The sequence below is a fragment of the Cetorhinus maximus genome, chromosome 7 (genome assembly GCF_964194155.1).
Source record: "Cetorhinus maximus chromosome 7, sCetMax3.hap1.1, whole genome shotgun sequence".
In the NCBI taxonomy this organism is placed as follows: Eukaryota; Metazoa; Chordata; class Chondrichthyes; order Lamniformes; family Cetorhinidae; genus Cetorhinus; species Cetorhinus maximus.
Window position 1 is genome coordinate 134,663,094 of NC_135885.1, and position 26,354 is coordinate 134,689,447.

Here is a 26,354-nt window from a genome sequence, read left to right on the forward strand (position 1 = left end):
CGAGGAAGGGTTTGCATTGAAAATGGAGAGTGCCCATGTTACCAAGTTGGATCCACACTCTCAGGTTCAATGTTATCAATCTTGCATAAAAGCAAAATACTGCGGATGCTGGAAATCTAGAACAAAAACAAAAATACCTGGAAAAACTCAGCAGGTCTGATAGCATCTGCGGAGGGGGATACAGTTGACGTTTCGAGTCCGTATGACCCTTCATCAGAACTAAGACTTATAGAAATGAGATGAAATATAAGCTAGGTAGAGGGGGCGGTGGGTGGGACAGGTAGAGCTCGATAGGGGGCCAGTGATAGTTGGAGGCCAAGAAGAGACTGCCAAAGATGTCATAGACAAAAGGACAAAGGGATGTTGATGGTGGTGATATTAGCTAAAGGATGTGCTAATGGGGACATTAAGGGTAGAAAGCAGGACGAGCAAGTGGCAGATGGCCCTAGTGGTGGTGGGGTAGGTTGGGGGAAGGGATCGAAATGGGGTAAAAGGTGGAGATGAAACAATAGATCGAAATAAATTTAAAAATAGGAGGGAAAAGAAAAATATTTGAAAAAAGTGTTTTAAATTATTGGAAAAAGGGGGATCGGAAAGGGGGTCCTTTTAGCCCATTTCGATCCCTTCCCCCCACCCCACCCCCACTAGGGCCATCGGCTCATCCTGCTTTCTACCCTTAATGTCCCCATTAGCACATCCTTTAGATAATATCACCACCATCAACATCCCTTTGTCCTTTTGTCTATGACATCTTTGGCAATCTCTTCTTGGCCTCCACCTATCACTGGCCCTCTATCCAGCTCTACCTGTCCCACCCCCCCACCCCCCACCTCCCCCCTCTCTACCGGCTTATATTTCATCTCATTTCTATATGTCTTAGTTGTGATGAAGGGTCATACGGACTCGAAACGTCAACCGTATCCCTCTCCGCAGATGCTGTCAGACCTGCTGAGTTTTTCCAGGTATTTTTGTTTTTGTTATCTATCTTGCAAGTGGATCTGAATGCTTTATTCTTACCAGAGTTGACTCATGCTGACCTGTATGTAACAATACACTTTGCTTTAAAAAAAAATTAACAGTAACTCTTTTGTTTCCAAATCCTTTCTTTGGAAAGCGGTTGAAAAAAAATCCTGATATGTGACTTTTTGTGTTCACAATTGTTTACCTGCTAACAAAAGCAGCTGTATACAGTGAGACCACTATTCCCAGCCATCTGTGGAGGGAGAGTCAAGAGTTAATGTTTCAGGTCGTTGACCCGTCATCTTGAAAGTTCATCAATCTGAAACGTTACTTCAGTTTCTCTCTCAATTGATGCTGTCAGGCCTGCTGAGTATTTCCAGCATTTTCTATTTTTATCTGTTGTTTGCCAATGTTTCCGCCACTCTCTGTTCATTTACATTTCATTGTTCATCCTTACGTTATAGAGTAAAAGCACCAACTCTGAACTCCCAGAAAAGAGTCATGCTCAAGAAAATGAGAGTCAGAAATAGGGCTACAGTATTATTTCTCCGAATTTACAACCACTTGAAACTCAAATCTCTCCTAGAATGCAGGATTCATGCATTTACTAGTATAAACCTTATTTTTTAAAATCCCCCTAAGGTTTCTTATTAGTTGTTACTTAAGATTGTTTCACACTTTGGTTGTTTGTTTTCTATTAAGTTGATTTTCCATTTAGCCTATCAGCTGTTTCAGTACAGCTTTGACTGGTGATCTTCTGCCTCTGTTTTTTAATCTCTTCCCCCAGCTCATTGAATTTTACTTTTCTCACTACATTCATTTTGACTGTTTCTGTTCTGGTCAATTTCTGACGTATTCTTCTTATCCGATATTGATAAGTTGTCCCTTCCTTCTCTCTCAATATCTCCTCTTTCTAAATTCCTTTCTTGTTCGACATTTCTTAAAGTGAAAGGTTCTGGATTTGACTAACCAATGCCCATAAATCGCATTGTCCATGACCTGAAGATCTAACAGCTTGTGACTCAAGTTTTCATTGCACATAAAATGGAGAGCACGTAATCCATCACCTTGTAAATTTAAACCCTTCATCACTACCTGCCTGACTGACTCGAAACAACAAGTCGTAAACGGAGAACAGGTAAAGGACAGAAGCCATGAGAGAAAATTAAAGAACAAAAGAAAAAACGCCGAAAACATATAAGTGCATTTTGGTAGGAAGAATAAAGAGGTCATGTACTTGAAACGTACAAGATTCTGAAGGGGCTTGACAGGGTAAACGCTGAGAGGTTGTGCCCGCTGCTCTAGGAATCTAGAACACGGGGGCACAGTCTTAGGACGAGGGGCCGATCATTTAGGACTGAGATGCAGAGAAATTTTTTCACTCAGAGCGTTGTGAATCTTTGGAATCCTCTACACAAGGTGTTACAGATGCTCCATAGTTGAATATGTTTAAGGCTGAGGGAGACAGATTTTCGGTTTGGGGAGTGGATGAAAAAGTGGAGTTGGAGCCAAAGATCAGCCATGATTGTATTGAGTGGCAGAACAGGCTTGACGGGCCATATGGTCTACTCCTGCTCCTAGTTCCTTCTCTCTAATGTTGCTTTGAAAGTTAAGAGTTTGAATGGAGTAGAGGTGCAAAGGAATCTAAGGGTACACATTCACAATCATTAAAAGGAGGAATGCAATTTAACAAGATCATAAAAATGCAAACAAAACGCTGGGATTCATTTCTAGAGGAGTAGAATTTAAAAACGGGAAGGTTAGTTAAAGGTTTATCCTACCCTGGTTAGACTATAATTAATGTGTACAGCTTGTTTGCTTATAAATGTGTTTCTCCAGTAGGAGATCACTACGTGGTGCCCAAGAACTTTCATGTACGAGTTTCTCCTCATTATTCTTGGAATAATGGCACTCATTACCATGCCCTTTCTACGGCCCTGAACTGAGACTAACTCAGCACAGACCCGGGAACTAAATCTGGGCCATCTCTGACACTTCGGCTGTGCTTCCAAATGCTTCAATTGGTTAACCTGGTGATGATTCCCAAAGGGTGAACAGGGGCACTTAAACTGGACAGTTATAACCTTTTACTTTTTAAGATCTTCTGTACATGCCTAGAGTCAGTAAAAATAAAACAATCGGCCGCCCATGTTCCTAGAAATATTTCTCATGTTGAAAACGTAGATTGCACTGGAGCAGCTGAATTGGAAAAATGCTATTAATAGTGCAGAATTCTAGCCAATAATTTGTGTTGATGCAAATATCTAAGCAGGTAGGATTCAAACATGCACACAGTGTGTAAAAATCTGGAAGTATCTCACCATGTGCCTGCTTTTAAAAATCAGCTACCGAAAATTGTGATGAGCCTTAACATTCTTTTTATTCCAGCTATGTAAACTTCAAGAATATTTTCATTAATTAAATAACATATTTCTGTTTTGAACAGTGACATTATTTGGATTGACTTGAAGGAATTACTGGGGCGGACTGCTAAAGAACTGAATTATGAATAGCACATAATGAATATATTCAAGGACGATCCAAATTTATCTGTAAATATTCCTACCATCCTGGTAGTGATGACAACTTTGCAAAGTTTGCAGTTTGGTTAAACACTTGCTGCAGAGACTTTTTTTTCCTCCTGTATTAAGCCAAATGGCAAAGTTCAGAAGGTTGATCATGGATATAACCCTGTCGATCTTCGATGTAACTTATCCACCAAGCCGATCAAGAGTGCTTGCTGTCAGTGCACATGGATCTCTGGCGCCCGGGCAACAAGTTTGTCCACAACACTCAAAAAGCTAAGGCAGATGCCTAGGGAAGCCATCAGATTAACCCAAAAAAAAATTACGATGGACAGAATTTTTTAAAAAGGCAGTTGATCAGCATTCTTTTGGATTTTGATCATCAGAACTCTGTTTTTGTTTCCTTTTTAAGCATGAGTTTTAATAAGAGTCAGTTTAGGCCTAAAATTACACCTTGAGAATTAAGCATCAGAACTTTCATTTGTCTGAAAATCCCCCTTTCCGTTATCTGGGGAAGCATTGGTTCAGCTCTGCCAAAATAGTAAAGAGAAAGGGGTTTCAGATGAATGCATTGTGTCCATGTACAAGTCATAGAGTCATAGAATTATACAGCACAGAAACAGGCCCTTCGCCCCATCATGTCCGTGCTGGCCATCAAGCACCTAGCTATTCTAATCCCATTTTTCAGTACTTGGCCCGTAGCCCTGTATGCTATGGCGTTTCAAATGCTCATCTAAATACTTCTTAAATGTTGTGAGGGTTCCTGCCTCTACCACCCCCTCAGGCAGTGTGTTCCAGATTCCAATCACCCTCTGGGTGAAAAACATTTTCCTCAAATCCCCTCTAAACCTCCCGCCCCTTACCTTAAATCTATGCCTCCTGGTTATTGATACCTCCGCTATGGGGATAAGTTTCTTCCAATCTACCCTATCTACGCCCCTCATAATTTTGTATACCTCTATCAGATCCCCCTTCAGTCTTCTCTGCTGTAAGGAAAACAACCCTAGCCTATCCAGTCTTCTTCATAGCTGAAATGTTCCAGCCCAGGCAACATCCTAGTGAAAAAAGATAAAAGCAAAAAACTGCGGATGCTGGAAATCCAAAACAAAAATAAAAATACCTGGAAAAACTCAGCAGGTCTGACAGCATCTGCAAGGAGGAACACAGTTAACGTTTCGAGTCCATATGACTCTTCAACAGAACTAAGGAAAAATAGAAAAGAGGTGAAATATAAGCTGGTTTAAGGAGGGGTGGGACAGGTAGAGCTGGATAGAGGGCCAGTGATAGGTGGAGATAGCCAAAAGATGTCATAGAGAAAAGGACAAAGAAAGGGTAGAAAGCAGGACGAGCAAGGTACAGATAGCCCTAGTGGGGGTGGGGTGGGGGAAGGGATCAAAATAGGCTAAAAGGTAGAGATAAAACAATGGATGGAAATACATTTAAAAATAATGGAAATAGGTGGGAAAAAGAAAAATCTATATAAATTATTGGGAAAAAGGGGGATCGGAAAGGGGGTGGGGATGGAGGAGAGAGTTCGTGATCTAAAATTGTTGAACTCAATATTCAGTCTGGAAGGCTGTAAAGTGCCTAGTCGGAAGATGAGGTGCTGTGTCTTAGTGAATCTCCTCTGCACCCTCTCCAGTGCAATCACATCCTTCCTATAATGTGACGACCAGAACTGCACACAGTACTCCAGCTGTGGCCTAACTAGCGTTTTATACAGCTCCAACATAACCTCCCTGCTCTTATGTTCTATGCCTCGGCTAATAAAGGCAAGTATCCCATATGCCGCCTTAACCACCTTATCTTCCTGTGCTGCTGCTTTCAGGGATCTATGGACATGTACACCAAGGTCCCTCTGATCTTCCTAGGGTCCTACCATTCATTGTGTATTCCCTTGCCATGTTAGTCCTCCCACAGTATCCCACAGTTTGATTCTAGAGCCTTCTTTTTCTTATAGGTAAATGTTGCAGTTTTATATGCCAATAGGTAACAACATACAAATGAGAAAGTGAGGTCCTAGGGTGGTACCAGTTGGATATTTTTCTTTGGAATTTGTCACAAGTTATCAGCCCATCAACCAGGCAACTGCAACTTGAAGCTCAAACATAAACTTAGCAGGGTCTAACTAAAGGCAAAATGCATATTCTGTACATGAACATCTTTTTCCAATATTTTTTTCCCAGGACCTTACATCGGAATGTCAAAAACTCTCCCATATATATTCAGCTACTAGGAGAAGCAACAGGTTATGCAGTAGTTACCGTCTTGGTATGTTTTGTTAGTACAAGTTAGGTTACACATACCCTAGTGATGGGAGCATTTGATTAAGAAGGTCATATGTTCAACCATGGATCAATCCCTGATTACCTGGTGAAACCCTGTTGGTAATAAGCAGTTTACTACGAGCAGTTTTTAAGTCAAAATCCTAGAACTCCCTCCCTAACAGCACAGTGGATGTACCTAAACCACATGGACTGCAGCAGTTCAAGAAGGGAGCTCACCACCACCTTCCCAAGGGCAATTAGGGCTGGGCAACAAAAGTGCTGGCCCAGCCCACGACGCCCATGTCCCGTACAAGAATTTTTAAAAATAAACTAAACTTTAGTTCCTGGGCACTGATTGGAGGTAAGCATTGAGCATTTTATGTTCTTGTTTTGGCATTTGAATGGGTATACCCAAAAGCATGGGTATTCATTGGCCAAAATTCTGGCCGATGCACAAATGCCCCTCAACCACAAAGGAGCACCCAACCTTCACAGCCAGAGAACTTACACTTCAATTTATTTTTTTCTTTATTATCCAAAAGGAAGCTAAGACACATCACCAGCCACTGCAAGGAACCTGAATTTGTGGGAGAGATTAATTGACATAATGGAAAGGGATGAAATTTCCAAACTAACTTAACTGTTCATTCCAACACTTGTACAAACTGCAGTCTGACTTGTACCTGTGTTGTTTCAGAATGTTGGACATTTTATCAGCTTCACTAATATTCCTGTTTAAAGATGGTTTAAACCAAAACACAAGGTTTATTTACGTGGCAATTGAAATATTTTAGACAATACAGCTGTAATCAAGTTATTTATCACATTTCCACCAATGTACTTGATCTTCAGATATGCTCCTTTCCTATTTTATATTAGCTGATGCGTATTTCTGCACTTTTTATATAAAAATACTTAATTGATTGTTATTTCTGTTTTATTTTAACAGTCTCCACGAGACCCTAACTTTTCAGATATGGAAGCTGTCCCTATTTTGCTTAACAGTGTGAAAGCAGAACCTCCAGAGGACTTGCTATCCACCGATCAATATCAGACACAAACTGAGCCAGTGGACTTGTCCATTAACAAAGCCCGGACATCACCAACAGCAGTATCATCGTCACAGTCCTCACCCAGCTCAGTGTCAACAACCTCAGTCTCTTCAATGTCCTCTTGCTCTCCTCGATTGACTTCATCCCCAACTGTGATAACCTCAGTGTCTTCATCATCAGGAATGTCAACAGTATTAGCATCGGGCTCTATTGTGGCATCTTCACCGGCTGTTGGGGGCCAGCAGTACTTGCACATAATCCACCCGGTGCCACCTTCAAATCCTATGAACTTTCAGTCCAGCAAACTGAGTCACGTGCATCGCATTCCAGTGGTTGTACAGTCCCTTCCTGTGGTCTACACTGCCATGAGGTCACAGAGGAACCTCAACTCCACCATTGTACTCCCAATGTTAGAGGATGGCAGGAGTCAAATGAAAGGTAAGAGCTCTGAAGCAAGACAGCAGTTGGGCACAATTAGAACTGGAAATACTATACTGGTGTAATGGGAAACCAAGGTGCAGTGCCAACAAGTTTTCAGCCAACCTTCCAGTTGAAGGCATTTGAGCATATAGTAAAGCCATAACAGTTCTTTACTTGCTTTACCTGATATAAGTACATGCAAATTTACATTCATCCTCCATCCTTTAATTTGTATTTTCTTTCCCTCTATAGATTTCCTGCATGTGTGCAGCACTCGCTAACTAGGTTGTTAGGCCGTTGATTTATGCACAGTTCCAAAGGAGGTGTATAATTTTTGTCTCTGATTTCGAACCCTGACTTCCCCTCCCCTATCCCCAATAGGTAAGTATCTCTTTATGCTTACTGCCTCACAAATGGACTGACTGAGGTAGAGCCTCACCCTTGCAAGGAAAGATGAATTTTCATGGTAACCTACCTCCCCACTTAGTATCCTGGGACACTAAGCATAGCATCCCCAGGTTGCCTTCATAATCAGTCAATCTTAGTGAACTGCCCTGCAGCATTCACCTTTTTACTTTGCTGCTTTGAATAGATTCTTGGTAAGCAAGGGGGTGATAGGTTATCGGGGGGTAGGCAGGATGCAGATTTGAGGTTACTATCAGATCAGCCATGATCTTATAAAATGGCGGAGCAGGCTTGAGGGGCCGAATGGCCTACTCCTGCTCCTTGTTCGTATGTTTGTACGTAAATGTCCCGGTCCAGTTCAAGTTGCAGAATAAAACGAGTGGCCCTCCCATGGTTGTTGCAGGAAGGGTGCCCAGGGTTGCACACTTGCAAATTTCGTGAGAGATGTGCTCTGATAATGAACTAAAAGTTGAAATAATGGATACTTTATTGTTTGTGGTTGTGGATTTGCTTTGTAGTTACAATATTTTCCTCCCACACGTTAAAGCAAGTGTGGGCATTTTCCTCAGAGAGATGCTGCATTAATTATTGGATTGAACAGGAAGCAAACAATAATTTGGGTGAATTGACCTGTGCGATAAGTATTAAAATCATTTATGTTTATTGATAATGCACAAAAATGTCATCTGCAATTGCACATGGCGATGAACAGACAATGGTTATCCGAGTCTGTGGAAAAAGCTAAATAAAATGACACCTCTTTGCCATTTTTATGACTGGAAACAAACCGTTTCACTTTTGGATGATATATGCTGCTGCGACAAACTTTGCAAGTGAGAAAGAACTTTTCAAGAAACCAAGACAAAAGGTTGACAAAGGGAACTGAAAGAAATACAGCAGGACCTTTATGGGGCTTTCCCTGACAGACCTACCCAGCGTCATGACCCTGAAATAGCCAAGTTGAAGTAGCCAAAAAATCAACAAATTAATAAAGAAGAGTGTAAGAAAGGTGGCAGAACCGTAAATGAGATTGACCCAATCAACAGATGCCTTTGGTACTGGTGTGCTGATTCACTACATATCCAGTGTCATTCACTACATAAAGATACCAAACACACGTGATGTAGCATAATTTCACAGGCGTTGCTTTATGTAGAGATCTTACAAGGATCCCTAATCTTCATAGTCCTCCCATGACTGCATTCTAAAAATTATAATTTAAAAAAAATGTTTCAAATCTAATGCAGTTGTCCTTATGATACAGGTCGGAAGACGACTTTTAAATTACAGATTGTTTCTGCAATTACACTTTTGCAGATGATTCATTGTCATCACTACATACTGATAGCTCTCCAGGGGATGAACTCATCATGATTTCTGAAGAAGAACTCTCTAAAACCTTATGGAGAAAGGGGTGCAGTCCGAACATTCTCTGGTGCCAACATTGTCACCAAAACCATGAAGAGACCCCAGACAGCTGGAGGGCGGGGTGCTCTATGGCACTACTCCCTGGAAAGGCTGTTATACAAGCAATATTTTTTTAAGAAGGGAAATAGTCCATAAGAAGGAAGTTGGGCATTAAGCTGGAAACTACCACTCACATCCAGAACAGTTGGAAACAGGGAGTAATCCAGACACTGGAAATATCAATGTTATTATGAAAGTTTCTTTGAAAAAATGTATGTGTAAAAAGAAACGACACAATGACATCATTTTGTGTCATGCATGCATCACAGCTTGGCTTAAACCCCAAGCTGCGTAACCATTGAACCAAACTGTTGACAATTTCAGTAGAGAAAAGGTACCCTGTCATGTGCAGTTCATGAATGAAGGCTATTAGATTGGTGCCTAATTGGTGCCTTCTTATGTTAAGTCTGGTGGAATGAATCTTGAGTACCACTGTGGCTGATATGCCAGTTCCCACCGGGGCTCGCTCTGTGGAGTTTTCTTTCAGAGATTCATCTAATTTTTCTGTTTAGAACTGCATTTTTATGCACTGTTCCCTAGTAACTCAGTTATATCTTTTCTACTAACATACAATAAATTTATGTTTTTTTTTGTTTTATTGCCTTTGTTAAATAAAATGTTGGCTTTGATCACATTCATGTGCAGACCCTTCCAGCTCCCTGTGGATCATCAGATACTATTTAAATCAAAAAACAAATTGCTGCAAAATATGCCACACAAAACAAATTAAGCCATGTCCCCCATTTTGAATTGCTGAGTACGTTCTATATGAGGGGAACGGGATTTTCTAGGCAGCAGGGTCAGGCCTGTCAGAAGGAGATGGGTGTGAGGGATCTGAGAAGCTGGATGGGAACTATTTCACTAGAACCTTAGTTCAATTCACACTGAATGCAATCTTCCAACTAGCCCTTAAATGGCTTTGTCACGATATGCCAAAGAATGAAAAATCACCCCTTGTGATTTCCTGTCTGTTTAGCATGGAATTGTAATGTGGCCTCTCTGCTTGCCCATCTGGAGTGAATTTCACTTGTAAGTTAAAGCTTTGATATGTGTCTCTGTAGTATGGCCGTGCATATTAACCGACGAAAGAGCTGCAATAAATAGGTAACAAGGGCGACAGACATCACTTTGCAGGATGCATACTTGCACCATCCAGCTGGCACTATCAGGAAGTTGCATCTTAACGTATTTGTTGCTATTTTCTTTAGCATATGTTTACATGTTTCCAGGTGCAATGGCTGCTGTAGCCCAGTGTTGGCTTTGGCTGCCTTTTGTTGCACTGCTTTCCGAAGTCAGACAAGCCTTCTCATCCACTTTGTTTAGCACTTGCAATCCTTCACATCAGGCTTTGGGTGCTGTGCTGTTCTACCACTTGCTCACCCATTCCATCTCTTACCATCATTTTGTTTTTGCCTTATGGTTTTTTGGGAACACCACCACCTGGAAGTTCCCCTCCAAGCCACTCACCATCCTGACTTGAAGATATATCGCCGTTCGTTCATTATCACTGGGTCAAAATCCTGGAAATCCCTCTCTCACAGCACTGTGGGTGTACCTACACCACAGGGACTGCAGCGGCTCAAGAAGGCAGCTCACCACCACCTTCTCAAGGGCAGCTAGGGACGGGCAATAAATGCTGGCCTAGCCAACGACGCCCACATCCCGTAAATGAATAAAACAAAAAAAGGAAATGAATTTGCCTACTACAGCTTTTGGAAGCTAGGAAACAAATTTTGTCCTCATATGCAACCACTTAATTTAAGTGACAGTAAACCTTTAAATGCTATCTGTGGACCTTAAAGAACTGGAGTGATGTCAGGAAACACTTCTTCACACAAAGGGAACTTCACGCAAAGTGAAAATCTGCAACTCTCACACCCAAAAAAGCAGCCGAGGCTGGGGGTCAATTGAAAATTTCAAACTGAGATTGATAGATTTTTGTTAGGCTTGGTTAAGGAATCGACATGGGTAGAGAGTGGATACACTCTCAGCCACGATCTAACTGAATGATAGATCAGGCTCAAGGAGCTGAATGGTTCAAACATGGTCCAACATTCCTATAACTTGGTGAGTTTTCAGCAGGAAATGCAATTCAGATCAAGAGCCCAGCATGCGTATGAAATTAAAACTGACCCAGAAGGATTCGGTGTGTACTATTCATGATGAGAATTGAATAACCTGCTCCAGATTATGGTTTCCTTACTTTGGAGGTTTCACTGGTGCCAGTGAGTTTTTTAACAATAAGAAACAAAATTGTTAGTACAGTTAATGTCCCTTTAGAACTGATGTTACATATATGTTGAAATCCTAATTGCTATTTTTCAAAGTTCACCTATTGTTTAAAATAATTAAACACTATCATGCACTGAAGTATGTTGAGACCTTATACCAAACTCACGTTTTGGAAAATATACTTTCAATGTGACCGTAATCATCTTCCCAAAAACATATTGTCCCGCTTTATTAAAAAGATAGTCTTCCCTTAATTTTTAAACTGTATTTGCTTGTTCATGGGATGTGGGCGTCACTGGCTAGGCCAGCATTTATTGTCCATCCCCTAATTGCCCTTGTTCAGAGGGCATTTAAGAGTGAACCATATTGCTGTGGGTCTGGAGTCACATGTAGGCCAGACCAGGTAAGGACAGCAGATTTCCTTCCCTAAAGGACATTAGTGAACCAAATAGGGCTTTACAACAATCAGCAATAGTTTTGTGGTCATCATCATCAGACTTTTTAATTCCAGATTTTTTTATTGAATTCAAATCTCACCATCTTCTCTGGTGGGATTTGAATCTGGGTCCCAGGAACCTGGGTCTCTGGAATGCTAGTCCAGTGAAAACACCACTATGTCACCACCTTGCACTAATTGTTTTTTTTTTAATTTAATAATCTGAACACAGTGCAAATTAGCAGTAATTGCTGTTGGTATTGGAAAGTTCGGCTCAGTAATTATGCAGTATGAATGTATACAAGATGATATAGAAAGCTGTCTCCCAGCAGTAAAGTTTAAAAAATATCATTGCAAAATACATTTTCAAACATTTCATTTCTGCTTTTGTCCTATTTATGTGGAGGGATATAAAAGACTAATGTACCTTGGATAATGTTAGATGTGCGGAGTTATAAAACCCAGTCAGAGTTGATTAGATTTAAGTAGATTGAAAAAAGCAGACAGGAAGAGCAAAGCTGCTTTTGTCTGTAAGCTTTCATCACCTTGCCCCTTGTAATACTAGCTGTGATGCAATTCAGAATCAAAGTCTTGCTTCTGCACATGGCAACAGAAATCCAAATTCCTACAAGAAGACAAGAGTGCCCCAAGGGGTGGAGGCATGCTATTCCACTGAGAGTACACAGTGAAAAAGAGAATGGTACAGATCGACAATTTTCCTTCCTTAGATTAACCAAAGGTATTAATCCAAACGCGTCTCCTGCAGTAGCTCGCTGCTTCTGAATGAGCTACACATTCCTGGCCCCCTCAGATTATAATTAAATATCAACGGCGCAGTGTTCTGTCTCCAAAACTAAGGCAAGGAATCCCCATCCGTCAGGATGTCTGATCTTTTCAGTTAGCTGATCTCAGCCCGAGGCACTACAAAAGGCCTGAGAGGCTCAGTGAGCGAGGTGAATAATCAGCCAAGTTTTCCACTTTGCCATCATTTTTGAACAACCCCTGGATCTTTAATGTAGGCACACTAATCACAATACTTATTTTCCTGGTGTATAGTGTGTCAATAAGAGCAATTGTTTATGGTAGCTTAACATCTTTGGTGACATAAAGGTAGCCCTCCCCAGTACCCAGAACTTGGCTGCAGCTCATACCTTTGGCATTGTGCTGAGTCTTTTGATTTGGATCATTTTCCTCATGTTATGAAGAGCTGTAATCAGTAACAAGTGATCCCATTAGTAAAGTGTGCATGTGTGGTTAGAGAATTGGGGTTGCTGTGATGTCACATGCCGTCAAATAGCTGCCAGTATCCAATGTCTTGACTCTATGGTAAAGAAGGATAATTTAAACAAGGTCGTAGAGGAACTATTAACAGTGGAACTGTACCTTAACGTAAACCATTGGCATTGGGAGAGGAGGAGAGACTATTCTGAGAATGTAAGAGCCAACTTTGAAAAACAATAATTAGGATTTCTATATATAAAGGACATTAACTGTACTAACAATTCCGTTTTTCATTTTTTTTTAAGCTCATTGGCACCAGATTGGCTTCTTTTATAAGGCCAAAGTAAGGAAATCATAATCTGAAGTAGATTATTCAATTCTTATCACAAATAGTACACACCCAATCCTTCTGGTTCAATTTTAATTTCATAGGCATGTTGGGTTTCTAAATGAAAACTCAGTCAACAGTTAAAATGAAAAAAGGATTACATTTTATTTTAAGTATGAAAAGGTAAGTATTTTTTTCAAGTTTACCATGTACATGTTATTGTCCAATTCATTAAAAGTATTGCAAATCCTACGTGAAGTCATTTTAAGGAGAACTAACATTAAATTCAGTCTACAATACATGAATGAATTGGTTGAAAGGATGGTGGACCTTAATGAGATGCACATTGCAGTGCAAATGATAATGGATTTTGTTGAACAGAAGACACTTATATCTTGTTGGATAAGTAACAGTAGGTTAACAATGCATGCTATTAATAATGCTTAAATTCAGGGGACAGAACATGTTTTGCAAATCTCCAGAACTTGTTGGTATTTTTTACCACTCAGGTGTTTACCTCACGCAAAGAATTTGTTATATTTGCACATAAATTGCCCATTAAACTTGCCACAGAAAGTAAGTCTGGTAATTACCAGTGTAAGTAACATGATAATTGTTAATACCTAGAAACTGAACAGAGTAGACTGGAGTCTCATACCTATTAGGTGGTAAATCATTCTTAGAGATTTTTAAAATGTCAACTTTAAAAACAAAGTTCTTACTTTTCCTTTCGGTCTCTTTTTAATCTCTCTTTTAAGTAGGTACTTACAATTTGGCTGGCATTTTCCGGTCCCGCCATGGCAAGACCCACCACAGGGGATGTGGCGACCTAGCCAAATGTCCATTGACTTTCAGCAGGACCGGATGGTCTTGGCAGTGGGCAGGGCTGGAAAATCCTGCTCTTTGACTCTAATTCACCCTCCTTTTTACTCTGTTCTTTCTCAATCCTTAATCTCATTGGTTTAGGACATACATTATTTGTCCCATGATTCACAATGAAGTCCCTTCTGGCACTTCCAGCCAATTATAGTGCAAAAAATCCTGGTGCTGCAGGGTGCAAAGAAAGATCTAACTCACGGTACATACCGTGAGATGCCCCACTCCATCAAGATCACGACAAATTAATAATTCCTTGCTTTTTATTACCTTATTTTGAAAGTTGGCTATCCACACAGCCCTCTTCCTACCAAATTTACCCTTTGTGCTTGTAATAATTAGCTCTAATGTAAGCCCTGTAGAATCAAAATCATTACATTTTAAATATTGGCAACTTTAATAAATGGTAAGACGTGACCAACATAATTTTACACAGGCCTGGAAAATGTTGCGGCCTTGGTTTAATTTTTTTAAGTTAAATACACAACTATGAAGGGATTGAATTTATTTTCTGCCTTTGAAACACAGTTAATTTTGGCTAACAAGAAGTAATACTGTAATTGTAATTGGAACCAGGTCACCGGCCTGCTTTTTATTAAATGTTCTTTTGAACTCCCTGCTCTGACAAAGTGAATTAGTGTTCAGGAACTAATTTCCCAATAGGGTATTTGATTTCCAGCTGTTCAGGTTATGTTTTGATGGGGAAGAGGGAAAAGAAAAGGACCTTTAAGGTTTAAATTGTGTATATATATATATTTATTTATAATGTATATTTATACAAATAAAATTGTCACTAATGGTTTACTTTTGATCGGAAATGTCTGCAGTCACCCAGGGTTATCAAAGCAGAAGGCAGTGCTGAGGAAGTAATTTTCAATGTCAGCCATGGGGAGCTGAGGTTTGTTTAAATGCTGGGACCAAAGTTGCAAATTGGTGTTAACCACAACAATTGGGCGTACACTCAGAAAGTGAGCACTTCACTCGGAATGATTTGGTAAGTATGGTGAGACTAAATAGGTCAGTTTGCCGAGCTAACAGTGATGTAATGTCTCAGGCACTTCGAGGTCATCAAAGATGACTGCAATTGCTCATGCAGCTTATTAAAACGTTTGCACTGTAAATAGAAAAGCTATGTCGTTTCATGCTCAAGCCAAATAATTAATCCTTCTTCAATTACATTAGATATCCATGAAATCCACATTTTTCCTTTTGTGCTTGCTTCATCTTTTTCTCTCTTCCCCCCACCCCCCCCCTCGCCGCCCCCTTCATCTCTATGCCGAGATGATGGGGTCTTAATTTCATAGAATTCTGCTTCAAGCAGTTTACCCTCTCGCTACTGACCCCTGAATGGTTCGTTGTGGCACACTGGCCAGGATATTTTGGATGATGAGGCTTCCTGTCCCGCCATCTGAAGAGTCGGTGGGGAACACATCCAGCCAACACAGCCCATCCCTCAGCCATTTCACGCTCTAATGAGCATTAATTGGCTGCAGGCGAGACTTCTGCCCTTCACTCAGTAAGAAAACCCACCTTAGAGAGCTGTTGGCCAGTCTCTAGTCCCTGCAGCGACAGAGGCTGCAGTGAACAGAAGAGGAACTTCATTAAGTCGACGGAGTCTAAGTCCCAGGAGTGGAAGCAAAGGTTAGTTTTCGGGGTCTAAGGGCAGGGAGGGTAGGGAAGGCCTCGGAGGGAGGTGGTGGGGTGGGGGGGAGGCGCGGGGGCAGTGGATAGTGGGGAATTGGGTTGTCGGGGGAGAGCCCGTTGTGGGGTGGCGGGAGGGAGTCCGGTGGCAACCGGACCTTAGGTGAGGAGCACCCAAAGTTAGAAGGGGGCTTCTGATGGAGGTGCCTCGCCAGCCCCAACATAAAATCACTGAGAGGCCGGGATGGGCGAAGAAGTCCATTCTCCTATTTCGTACTCCCCCCACCTCCGCCTAAAAACCCGCTGGCGGGGGAGCGTGAAATTCAGGCCGGTGACTTAAGGCATGGCTGATTCAACGTTGGTTTCAATCCGACTTGGACAAATTGGTTGAAAGTATCCTACCATTGTGAGCTACAGCTTTGAATGCCAAGGTGAGGTGAACCTTAGTAGCTACAGATGCACCAAGCAGATTGTCCCATGATTGGACACGCACTGGATGTTAAATAAGCAGATGGGCATTCTTTCTCAGGCCGTGAGCAAAACTGTACTGGAACTGGAATCTTCAGACAAGTATTGTGTTCATCTGGTGATGGGTTAAAGGCACATTATTAAAATAGAGAAGGGGAAGCTTTATCCATTTTGCTTTCATGATCTCACCCTTGAAATGTGTTTCTAGATAGCTATGACCATTTTCATGCTAATTGCTCCCGTCCTCAATCAAATGGCTGTTACCAATCTGAAGGGTGGACGATGCTAACAAAATAATAGGTCCTTCTACACATTATACCGCTCAATTATAGCAGAAATACCGTTCAGCTATTACATTGTAGGATAATAGGATTACACTCAACAGGATATAACTGCACATTTGCGCTGCATAGATTTTGTGCATCCTTTATTTTCCATCAATTCTCTCCCTGAAGGAATTAACTGCTTTCTGGGGTACAATTTCAAGAGCACCAGTCATTCTCATCATCATTATTCGGTGACTGTCTGCAAGCTGTTTGGCCATGGGGTTGATTAGCAGGATGTAACCAGCCATCCCCATCCCATCCTATCCTCACACAATTTCCACACATGATTCCCTCCAGCAAGGTTCAAAGTCGCAATCAGGAACTAGGATCGTAGCTGAATTAACTGATTCAGCACAAGCAGAGAATCAACCTGGGATTTTCTTGGTTGGTATCACTGAGCTCCTCATGGGTACATTTAATAAGCAATCAGGAAAGTTTGTTGTTTGAGAGAAGAATTTGTTCCTTGCGTCTACACAACACACATATCTATTTTCTAAAAGCTCCACTGATTGTCTCACAACATAATATTTTTGAATGTAGAAAATGTTTACTTGGGTTTTTCCCATTTATACTTTAACCTAATCATAAAACCTTTACAGCAGAGAAGGACTCATCCAGCCCATTGTGCTTGTTTCAGCTCTTCAAAACATAAACTCCTTTTTTTCCCTTTATCATGGGCAGAATTTAGCCCATGTCGGGCGGGCTGGACAGCCGGGAAACTGACCGCCGCCCGCGGACCACGATTCGCGCTCAGCGTGAAACGTGAGCAGCAGCGCTCAGCGCTGTTGTGCGGGGCGGAGGGTGAGCAGGCCGAGTGCGAACTTCACACATGCGCGCAAGTGAGCGCTTGAAAATCTCCCCGAGACACTCGGGGAGACGAAGCGCTTTTAAAAAAAAAAATAAAGATTTGAAAAACGTATTAAAACATGTCCCCTCGTGTGACTCTTGTCACATGAGCAGGGGACATGTTATGAATTAAATTTAAAAACCTTTTATTTTATTTTTATTTGCTTTTGGAAACCTCACCCCGCCCGAAAAAAATTCAACGGCCGCTTGGCCTTTTCACCTGCCCGCCAACCGTAAGGTTGGACGGGCAGCGGAAAATTTAACTTAACTGACTCTTTAATGGCCTTAACGGGCCTTTTAATTGTCGGTGGGCGTGCTGCCGACTCTGGTGTGTGCCCGCTGACCGAATTATCACGTGACTGTGCATTGACATCAGGAGGAGTGGCCGACATCAACGTGCGTCATTTCATGCTCGAGCAGGTCGGGCACATGCCAGCCATCGAGCTAAAAATTTTGCCCCATACCTTTGTCTAGCTTCCCCTTTAAATCATTCTTTGCTGTTCACCTCAACTACTCCTTGCGGTAGCAAGTTCCACATATTATTCACTGGCTTGGTAAAGGTGGTTATTCTGAATCCCGGATTGGATGTATTAGTGGCTATCTTATATTTATGGACCCTACTTTTAATCTCTCCCCCCACAGTAGAAACACCTTCTCTATGTTTACCCTAACAAACTCTTAAAAAAAAATTTTTTAAGACCTCTTTCGACACGAAGTAAGAATCAAAACCCGACCTCCATGCTCAATAGAACCAAATTATCCTTTAAGTTGCACAAACCCTGTGCAGCACAAGGCATACAACTGCAGACAGATTACCACAGCAGGTTGTAATAAATCACCTGCTTTTAAAATGAAATGGCTGCAAGGCATTGCAGCTTTAAAATAGTTTTGCCATATTAAATTTTCTATGTTTTGTTATTACATTCCATGATTACTTCCCAAATGCTTTCCAATTTTCCAAGTGCAGACCTATACCTGCCAAAATGGCAGCTTGTGTGCCAATGCCCATTAACCTTCTTCAGCCACTTGGCTGATTGCGTGTTTATTGGCACATGAAAGCAAGTTAACATAGATTTCCTCAAAAGCATCAAGGACATTTTTTTGCTGTAATTTACCCTGCCTTTAATCATTACCGTTGCTAATCAGCAGTATATGAAGTATACATCTGTTAGATCAATACCGCAATGAAATTTTAGAATTGCACAAATCACTAATGGCAACAGGGAAGCTAAGCATTTGACATTTCTCCTCCCCCTTCTCCTTTTCTGTCTTCCACCTCATCTTTTCCTCTACATCAGAACTCGAATCGAGCATCAATGAAATCATTCATGTGCATCACATTATCTGGATCATTAATCTTAACCCTCAACCTCCTACACACAGATTTGTACAGTGTATTCAAATGGATTTCAGCTTTCTGCAGCCTGACACATTAGTATAGGATTTCATGTTTTTGAGGAGATTTTTTGCGTTGTTGGCAAGGATGTATGAATTCATTTGACTGTGAAGAGTGATACTCGACTATCTTGCTGAAAGGAAGTCTTATTTCTGAGGCTTTGCTCTGAGAGAGGGTGTTTAAAATTAAACAATTTTATCAAGCCCAAGTGAGAAATGCCTTTGTCCTTCTCGTGTCTGTTGAAACCTAGTGAGAAATTAGAGCGAGTGCCAACCCTAAAATGAGTAAAGACTGAATGGTTTCCTCACAACACACTCCTCTCCCAAATGTTTAGCTCTGGCACCATTGCTGCTTTTCATCCAGTGAATTCTGAGTAGATTGCTTGTCCTCTACAAAAACTGCGACAGTGAATACCACGGGGATTCTCCCCTTTGTCAGTTGAGTCACCAAAATCCTGAAAATATGTGTAAATCTGTTGAGATTCTCTATTTTTCTCTTCATTCTCAAATCTTTGCAGATGCATCACGTTATTTCGATCTTTAATCTTAACTTGGCGCCATCACAGATTTCTACTGTGGATTCAAGGTTTCAGCAACCTGATGTATTTGCATAGAATTTAATAATTTAATAGAGGTTTTTATGTTGTTGGCACCACACAATATATTCATGCCTCTCCTTTCTCTCTTGCATTTCATTTACCTTCCCCTAACGATTTGTATTCCATTTCTATTTTTGTTTCTTGATTTTATGACCTTACTTGTAGTTTATTTTCTTAACTCATTTATATTCCTCCTTACCCATTCACTTCCAACTTTTTACGTTCGTTATTATATTCACCAGACGCTTCCTGATGCAGACAGACCCAAACAACCAATTTAGCTTTGATTTATTTTTTGTTTGAGTATGTGGGAGTGTGATACATTTTCTCAATTTTCAGCTGAATGGGCAAAGCTTTGTAGTAATCAAGCCTTTTGTTAAATATCAAAACTTTAAAAAAAAACACTAAATTATGTTGTTCACTTCTACAGATGGATAAATGGGATGCCTAATCAGTTATACCACACGTCCTTTTGCACAAGCACAATATTTTTTCTTGTACAGCGTATATCTGATTTTAAGATGAGCAAAGGGGGAGGCAGATTTATCTCCCACCAGCAATGTCTGTCTGTGGCAGCACCAGAGGGACTGTGGAGATAATTGTTGTTATCCGACGTGCCCCTAATTCCTCTTTGTGTTAGTTTAGCATTCAAGGCTGGCGAAGTAGGCTGATTAAACTCTGACCAGATGCCTGGTCCTCTATCAGTTGTGTAGCTGCAATACGTGATGTGCTATGGACAAGATCCAGACTCGCTTTGCTAATCAGAGTTCTAAAAGGAGATGGGTGTGCCTGAACGGATGCTGGGGATCACACCCAAAGTATGTGAGTGGATACCAGGGTGTTGGCTGCAATTTTTTTTTTTAACTTGACACGTATCCTGTTTTAGCTCTGGTGAGGCACGAGGTCATAGGTTCAAAATATTGTTTTTTTTTCATTCTCGTGCCTTGCAACTCGCGATTGTGAAGGCAAGTTTTTGAATTTATTGTGCATTTTTTGCAGAAAATTGTGTACTTTATAAAATAATGTTACAGTAAAGCATTTGGCACAGTTGGAGGCCAAAGCTATTATCACTGCATTGCAGTCACTAGAACAGATCATTAGAGTGGTAAAGAATTGTTGTATTAGAATTAGATCATACAGGGTGCAGAGACTTCTCAGTAAAGGCAAGTAAATGCAAGTGCATGCCTTTTACCTTTTGGGACTTGTATTGTCTGAAGACCTGTGAAGGCAATAGTGAAGAAGGTCTGTAACGTTGTAATACTTTCCCTATAGAATGTGTGCCAAGAGTGTCAAAGTGCCCCTAATTTTGCAGAAGATTAATAAATCTCACTTGAGGAGGCCACAAGAATGATTGAAGTGGGAAAACCACACAAAATATGGTGCTGGATTTTATGGTGTTGGGGGTGGGGTGGTGCAGGCTGCTCACTGGAAGTCAAGTTGGCCGGCAGCTGATGCACCTTGAAGAAGTCCACCCCGCAGCCACAAAGCGCTGCTGGCGGGCTAAACGAGGAGAGAGTGGGACTTCTGCTCCTCAGTGGAAAGAAGTCCCACCCTTGGAATCTGGTCAACAGCCCTACACGGCAGCGCCAGAGCTTAGTAGTGGGCACTACTGGGATTGCAAGCAAGAGCAGGAAGAAGAGCGACGGCTGCCGGGGACAGGCAAGTCCTGGGCTTTTAGGATGGAGAGGGATCCGGGAGCCCAGGGAGATGGGAGAAGGGGGTGAGGTGGTGGGGGGGGCCGGGTTATGGAGGGCAGGCAGCGAGGAACGAAGGTGCCATCTTGAGGTGACGCTTCTGATGTCAAAGGGCACTCTGGGAATGATGTGTTGCCTTTCCTTCTCGCCTTTCCTCAGGAAAATGCCCTGCGCCCGCTCCTACCCGCCTGCCCACACCAACCGTATTATGGCGCGGGCAGTGTAATATCCCGACCAATTGGCTTGGTAACAAGCTCAATTTACTTTTAATCCTTTATTTGAAAATGGCAGATGGGCTGCCAATTTTGGCGTCCACCCACCTAACGTATTATGGGGGACAGCTTGGGCATGGGCAGGAAGGTGGTGGGCTGGGCACCCCTCATAAACGTATGTGCATCCGCACCGAAAACACACCTGGTGGGGGTGGGGGGCGTAAAATGCAGCCCCTCAGGGTGGGGCCAAAGTGCATCACTCAGGTATAACAGAATGAGCTTACCCTGCACCTAACCATGCGATGCATGTTCTCGGAGTGCTTGATGCCAACACTTCAAATGCCTGCAATGGGTAAGAGTCCTATTATTCAGTGCTTACAGCCAATTTCCTTTGACAAGTTGGAAAAGTAAAGTATCATTTTTTTGTGTTAATGATCCTTGCCTGTTCCTTTTCCCGATTCCCGAAGGTACACATTATACTTTTATTGCTGAAGTGAAACATCTTGTATATCTATTGCAATTTCCATTATCCACATGGGCTTATCTACATTTGAAAAATAATGCTCATTTTTCCACAGATTGGAAATAAAATAATTGCACGGAGAAAATTCTCCAAAATTGCCAACAGAAGTGTTCCTACAAATTGATTACATAAGGTGTAAATGAATCTTCTGAAATTATTTGTAGAATGCGGAAATATCCCACCAGAGAGAGCATCCTAATCCAAGCACAAATCGCATTATGGGACTGCTACATTTTCAGGGTTGAATGAACCCCATATTACATAGTCCAGAGAGTTTGTGTGGGAGTGTATTGTACTGTGCAGTATAGCTTCCTGTAAGCATAAAGCTATCGTAAAAATGTCTGAAAACATTGATCTTAAAGTGCCCCATTGTCACAACTAGGCGGACAATTCATGGAAACTTATTGGAGGATTTTGCAGATATATGTCGGTCAGGCCAATTGTATGCTGATGGTTTGGAGTATGTTTGAGATCGTTAACCCATTGAGAGGTTTATATGATGTAACAAAACAATGAACGTGAAGTAAATTTTCAGACACACATTGGAAAATGCCTGTTCACCCACCTATCTTTGTAGATCTGCCCCAACAGCTGCCAATGAAGGCAACAACTCTTAACTTTACATCATATAGGATCATAGCATGGTTACAGCTCAGAACGAGGCCATTCAGTCCATCATGTTCATGCCGGTTCCCTGCCATAACAGCTGACCTAGTCCCGCTCCCCCACCTGAATCCAGCACTAGGGGTCACTGTTTTAAAATTAGGGGACACCCTTTTTGGACAAGGAGAAATCTTTTCTCTCAGAGGGTTGTGCGACTTTGGAACTCTCTGCCTCAGAAGGTGGTGGAGGCGGGGTCATTGAATATTTTTAAGACAGAGGTAAATAGATTCTAATTAGACAAGGGAATCGAAGGTTATCGGGGTTGGATGGGAACGTGGAAATCGAAACACTAGAAGATCAGCCATGATCTTATTGAATGGCGGAGCAGGCTCGAGGGGCCGAATGTTCTACTCCTGTTCCCATTTCTTAAGTTCTTATGTTCCCTGTAGCCCTGCAAACCTTTTTTCTTTTCAGAAAAAGATCCATATCTTCTTTAAAAGCTACGATTGAATCTGCCTCCACTGAACTCTCAGGCAGTGCATTCCAGATCCTAACCACTCATTGCGTTAAAAAAAGGTTTTCCTCATGTCGTCATTGCTTCTTTTGCCAATCACCTTAAACCAGTGTCCTCTGGCTCTCGACCCTTCCACTAATGATTACAGGTTCTCCCTACCTACTCTGTACAGACCCCTCATGATTTTGAATACCTCTATCAAGTCTCCTCTCATCCTTCTCTTCTCCAAGGAGGACAGTCCTAGCTTCCCCCAATCTATCTACGTAACTGTAATTTTTCACCCCGGAACCATTTTTGTAAATCTTTTCTGCACCCTCTTTACTGTTTAAAAATAAGGGGTCACCCTTTTAAAATGGGGATGAGGTGAATTTTTTTTCTCTCAGAGGCTCATGAGTCTTTGGAACTCTCTTCCAGAAAAGGTGGTAGAAGCAGAGTCTTTGAATATTTTTAAGATTCCTGGTAAGCAAGGGTTATCGGGGGTAAGCAGGATGCAGATTTGAGGTTACTATCAGATCAGCCACGATCTTATTAAATGGTGGAGCAGGCTCGAGGGGCCGAATGGGGCCTACTCCTACTCCTACTCCTTGTTCCTATGTTCGTATGTCCAAAAACATGGTATTGAAAGGTAAACAAACTTGAGAATGATTCCACTTTCAAATTACCCAAAATAAATAGCTGTGTAAATAATAATGTGTCCGGATCACACTCCTGTATTTTCTTGAGCTTCGCTAAACAGCGCAGCATTCAAATGCCAACCATTCCTTCATTCCATGTGATCAGTTGTTCAATGGAGCTGCCGTGTTTCTCTTTGCCCATCTTATCCTCCTAGCCGTTTGACCTCTTGTCAAACACAAAGGGGCACTGGTGACAGGACAGTGATAGAAATACCATGATCCCATTGACCTCACTTGTCTAAGGAAAAGGCAGGGCAAATGCACTAGGTCATCATGCTCATTTGGAGAGCCGGTGCAGACACGATGGGCCGAATGGCCTCCTCCTGTGCCGTTAAAATTCTGTGATTCTGTGAAAGTAAGGCAGAGTGGTGAGAGTGTTTTATCTGGAACTTTCTTTCTGAGAATCTTAGGCATATCTTTCTTCGTCCCATCTGCAAACACACAATACAATAATGTAAATTGCACTGAGGACTTTTACTATACAGTGGCCCCAGTGATTCAGAGGTAAAAGCTTCAACTCCACCTTGTGATGGACAGGAGGAGACCTGAGGCAATGGAAGTGTTCTGTTGCTGCCGCTGCTGCTTGTAGCTACTCCTCCCAGGAGACCTGCTGTCACGGTGTGTCACGCTCGTCTGTCTTGCACCATTCTCAACACATCCACTGTAGCTTGTCTTCAAACGCTCTATGACATTTGTCATCCAGCTACACCTAGGCCGACCCCTCTTTCTGCTGCCCTCCACTTTGCTCTCTGTAGCTTTTCAGCTCTGATCAAATGGCCGAAATACTGACATTGGGAGTGTTAAAGATTACAATACGGGGAACCCACCCCTGACATGGAGCAGACTCTCTTCCCGCCTTCTTTATGGTGCTGGGTATTGGCGCATCCTGTATTCACTGTAGGGAGGAGGAGCACTTCAGTAACACTTTCAAATTGGGCTCTCGCTATGAAATTAGGAGACCATTTTAAAATTTACAGTTGCTGCATGGGCTTCCCAGGGGTCAGGAGTGAAAGGTAAATGGGAGCTGCTGGCTTCACAAGGCGAGTGCCTTTTCCAGCCCCTCAAAGAAGCCATCGACCTTCCCAAGACCAAACGACAGCATCTTCCTCACACTCCGATGCCATAATCATAATTGCTGACCTTGACCACCTCCCCCCCCCGTATCCCCACCACCCTCCCAACCTCGATTGCCAAGGACCTTTCACACGGGAGTCCCAGGCCACGGGCTCATGCCACTTGTTGGTTCTCCCAGCTAGATTGTCTACCGGGAGGGAAGCAGACCATAAAAATGATAACGGAGGCCGGCCGTTAAGGCAGTCAGGACCTACGTGTTCTCGGCTTTACCCGCACCCTTCTCGCCTCCTCCTTATTTGTCGGGGTCAAAGATTCTGTCCCTGAGCCAGATAAATGAGGAAAATCCCAGATTCAATTCCCGGTACATGTCAATTGGGATAAGCTAGAGTAGAGATAGAACTATGACAATTAACTGCAGTGCTTCCAGATAAAAGAGTAAAATAGGCCGGGCCTCCCGATGTCTATCCATCCTACCCCATACTTGATATTTGGATCTAAGGTGAAGATAGGATCAGGTGCAGCTGTATTCACATCCTTAGCCGGATAGCCCATAATATAAACTTTCCTGCCTGATAGATAAAGTGCTGGAAGGCACCAAGACCCTCAGAGGAAGAGAGGAGAAATTGAGAGGAGGATAAAAAGGATCTGCTTTGTTATGTCATTTGCTGTGATAATCAGGATGGGGAAAAACACAATTGCGATACTCCTTTAAGGGAAAAATTTGTGGAAATAATGGCAGCAGGGAGTTGTTATGCTTCTCTCCCTGCAGTGGAAAGATCAGCAACTGGCTGGAATGGGAGGGGTGGGATTAATTAAATTCAACATGTTCACTGGTTGATGTCATGTGCTGCATGAGTCCGTTCGTGAAAGGTAGAGCATTTGTTGCTCTTTAAAAATTAATTCGAATCCATTATTACCCTGAGAGAAACATGATTCTTCCCTTAGAAAAACAGCCTACAAACTGAGAAAATGCCTTACATGAAGTATCAATTTAAAGAACATATTGTCTCCTGTCAATTTTGCCTCTACTGTTGATTGCATTCCAAAAGTATAGCTCACATTATGGCTTCTACATCTTATCCAGCTGTATAAACAGGAATGCTGCACGAACAGCATATCGAGCACTCTGACAAGATGTAAGCAGGTAATAAAATACAGTAGTTAAACCCTCTGTTACTGAAAAAGATCACAATACATCATGATATAGTCTCCAGTAGGGAATAGGCAGGTTCAATCTCTAGGGCTTGTTGTCTCCTAGAAACAGGAGAAGGGAAGCCCTTAGAAAAGCCCCATCATGTGTTTTATTCCTGTTTAAGTAGGTTCCTGGGGCTGGATTTTCCTGTGGGCTTGGGGAAAACCTGACCTGCACGCTTTTGCACCTTCCGAATTGCACACCTGACCCATGTGCGACTTTGCCCGGGATTTTTTGTCTTTTCACACTGGGGTCTGGTCCGCAGTGCCTCTTGTGAGCCGCGATGGAGTTCTTGAGGAGTGTGGGTGCGGAGGTCAACCGGTCAGAATGGTCGCCTCAGCTCTCCAATGCCGCAGCCTAGCTCCCAACCTCGTTTAAAGGTACTCTTAAACCCCACATCTCAC

The 26,354-nt window shown here is 42.1% G+C and overlaps 1 protein-coding gene across 6 annotated transcripts in view; it reads left to right on the forward strand.

Moving 5' to 3' along the window:
• klf12b (Kruppel like factor 12b) overlaps positions 1 to 26,354 on the forward strand; it is a 246,205-nt gene that overhangs the window by 156,242 nt on the left and 63,609 nt on the right. For all 6 annotated transcript variants that reach the window (XM_078545980.1, XM_078545983.1, XM_078545984.1 and 3 more), the window contains one exon: positions 6,702 to 7,242. In XM_078545980.1, the coding sequence (XP_078402106.1) occupies positions 6,702 to 7,242 (541 nt within the window). The remainder of the gene's footprint in view (positions 1 to 6,701; positions 7,243 to 26,354) is intronic.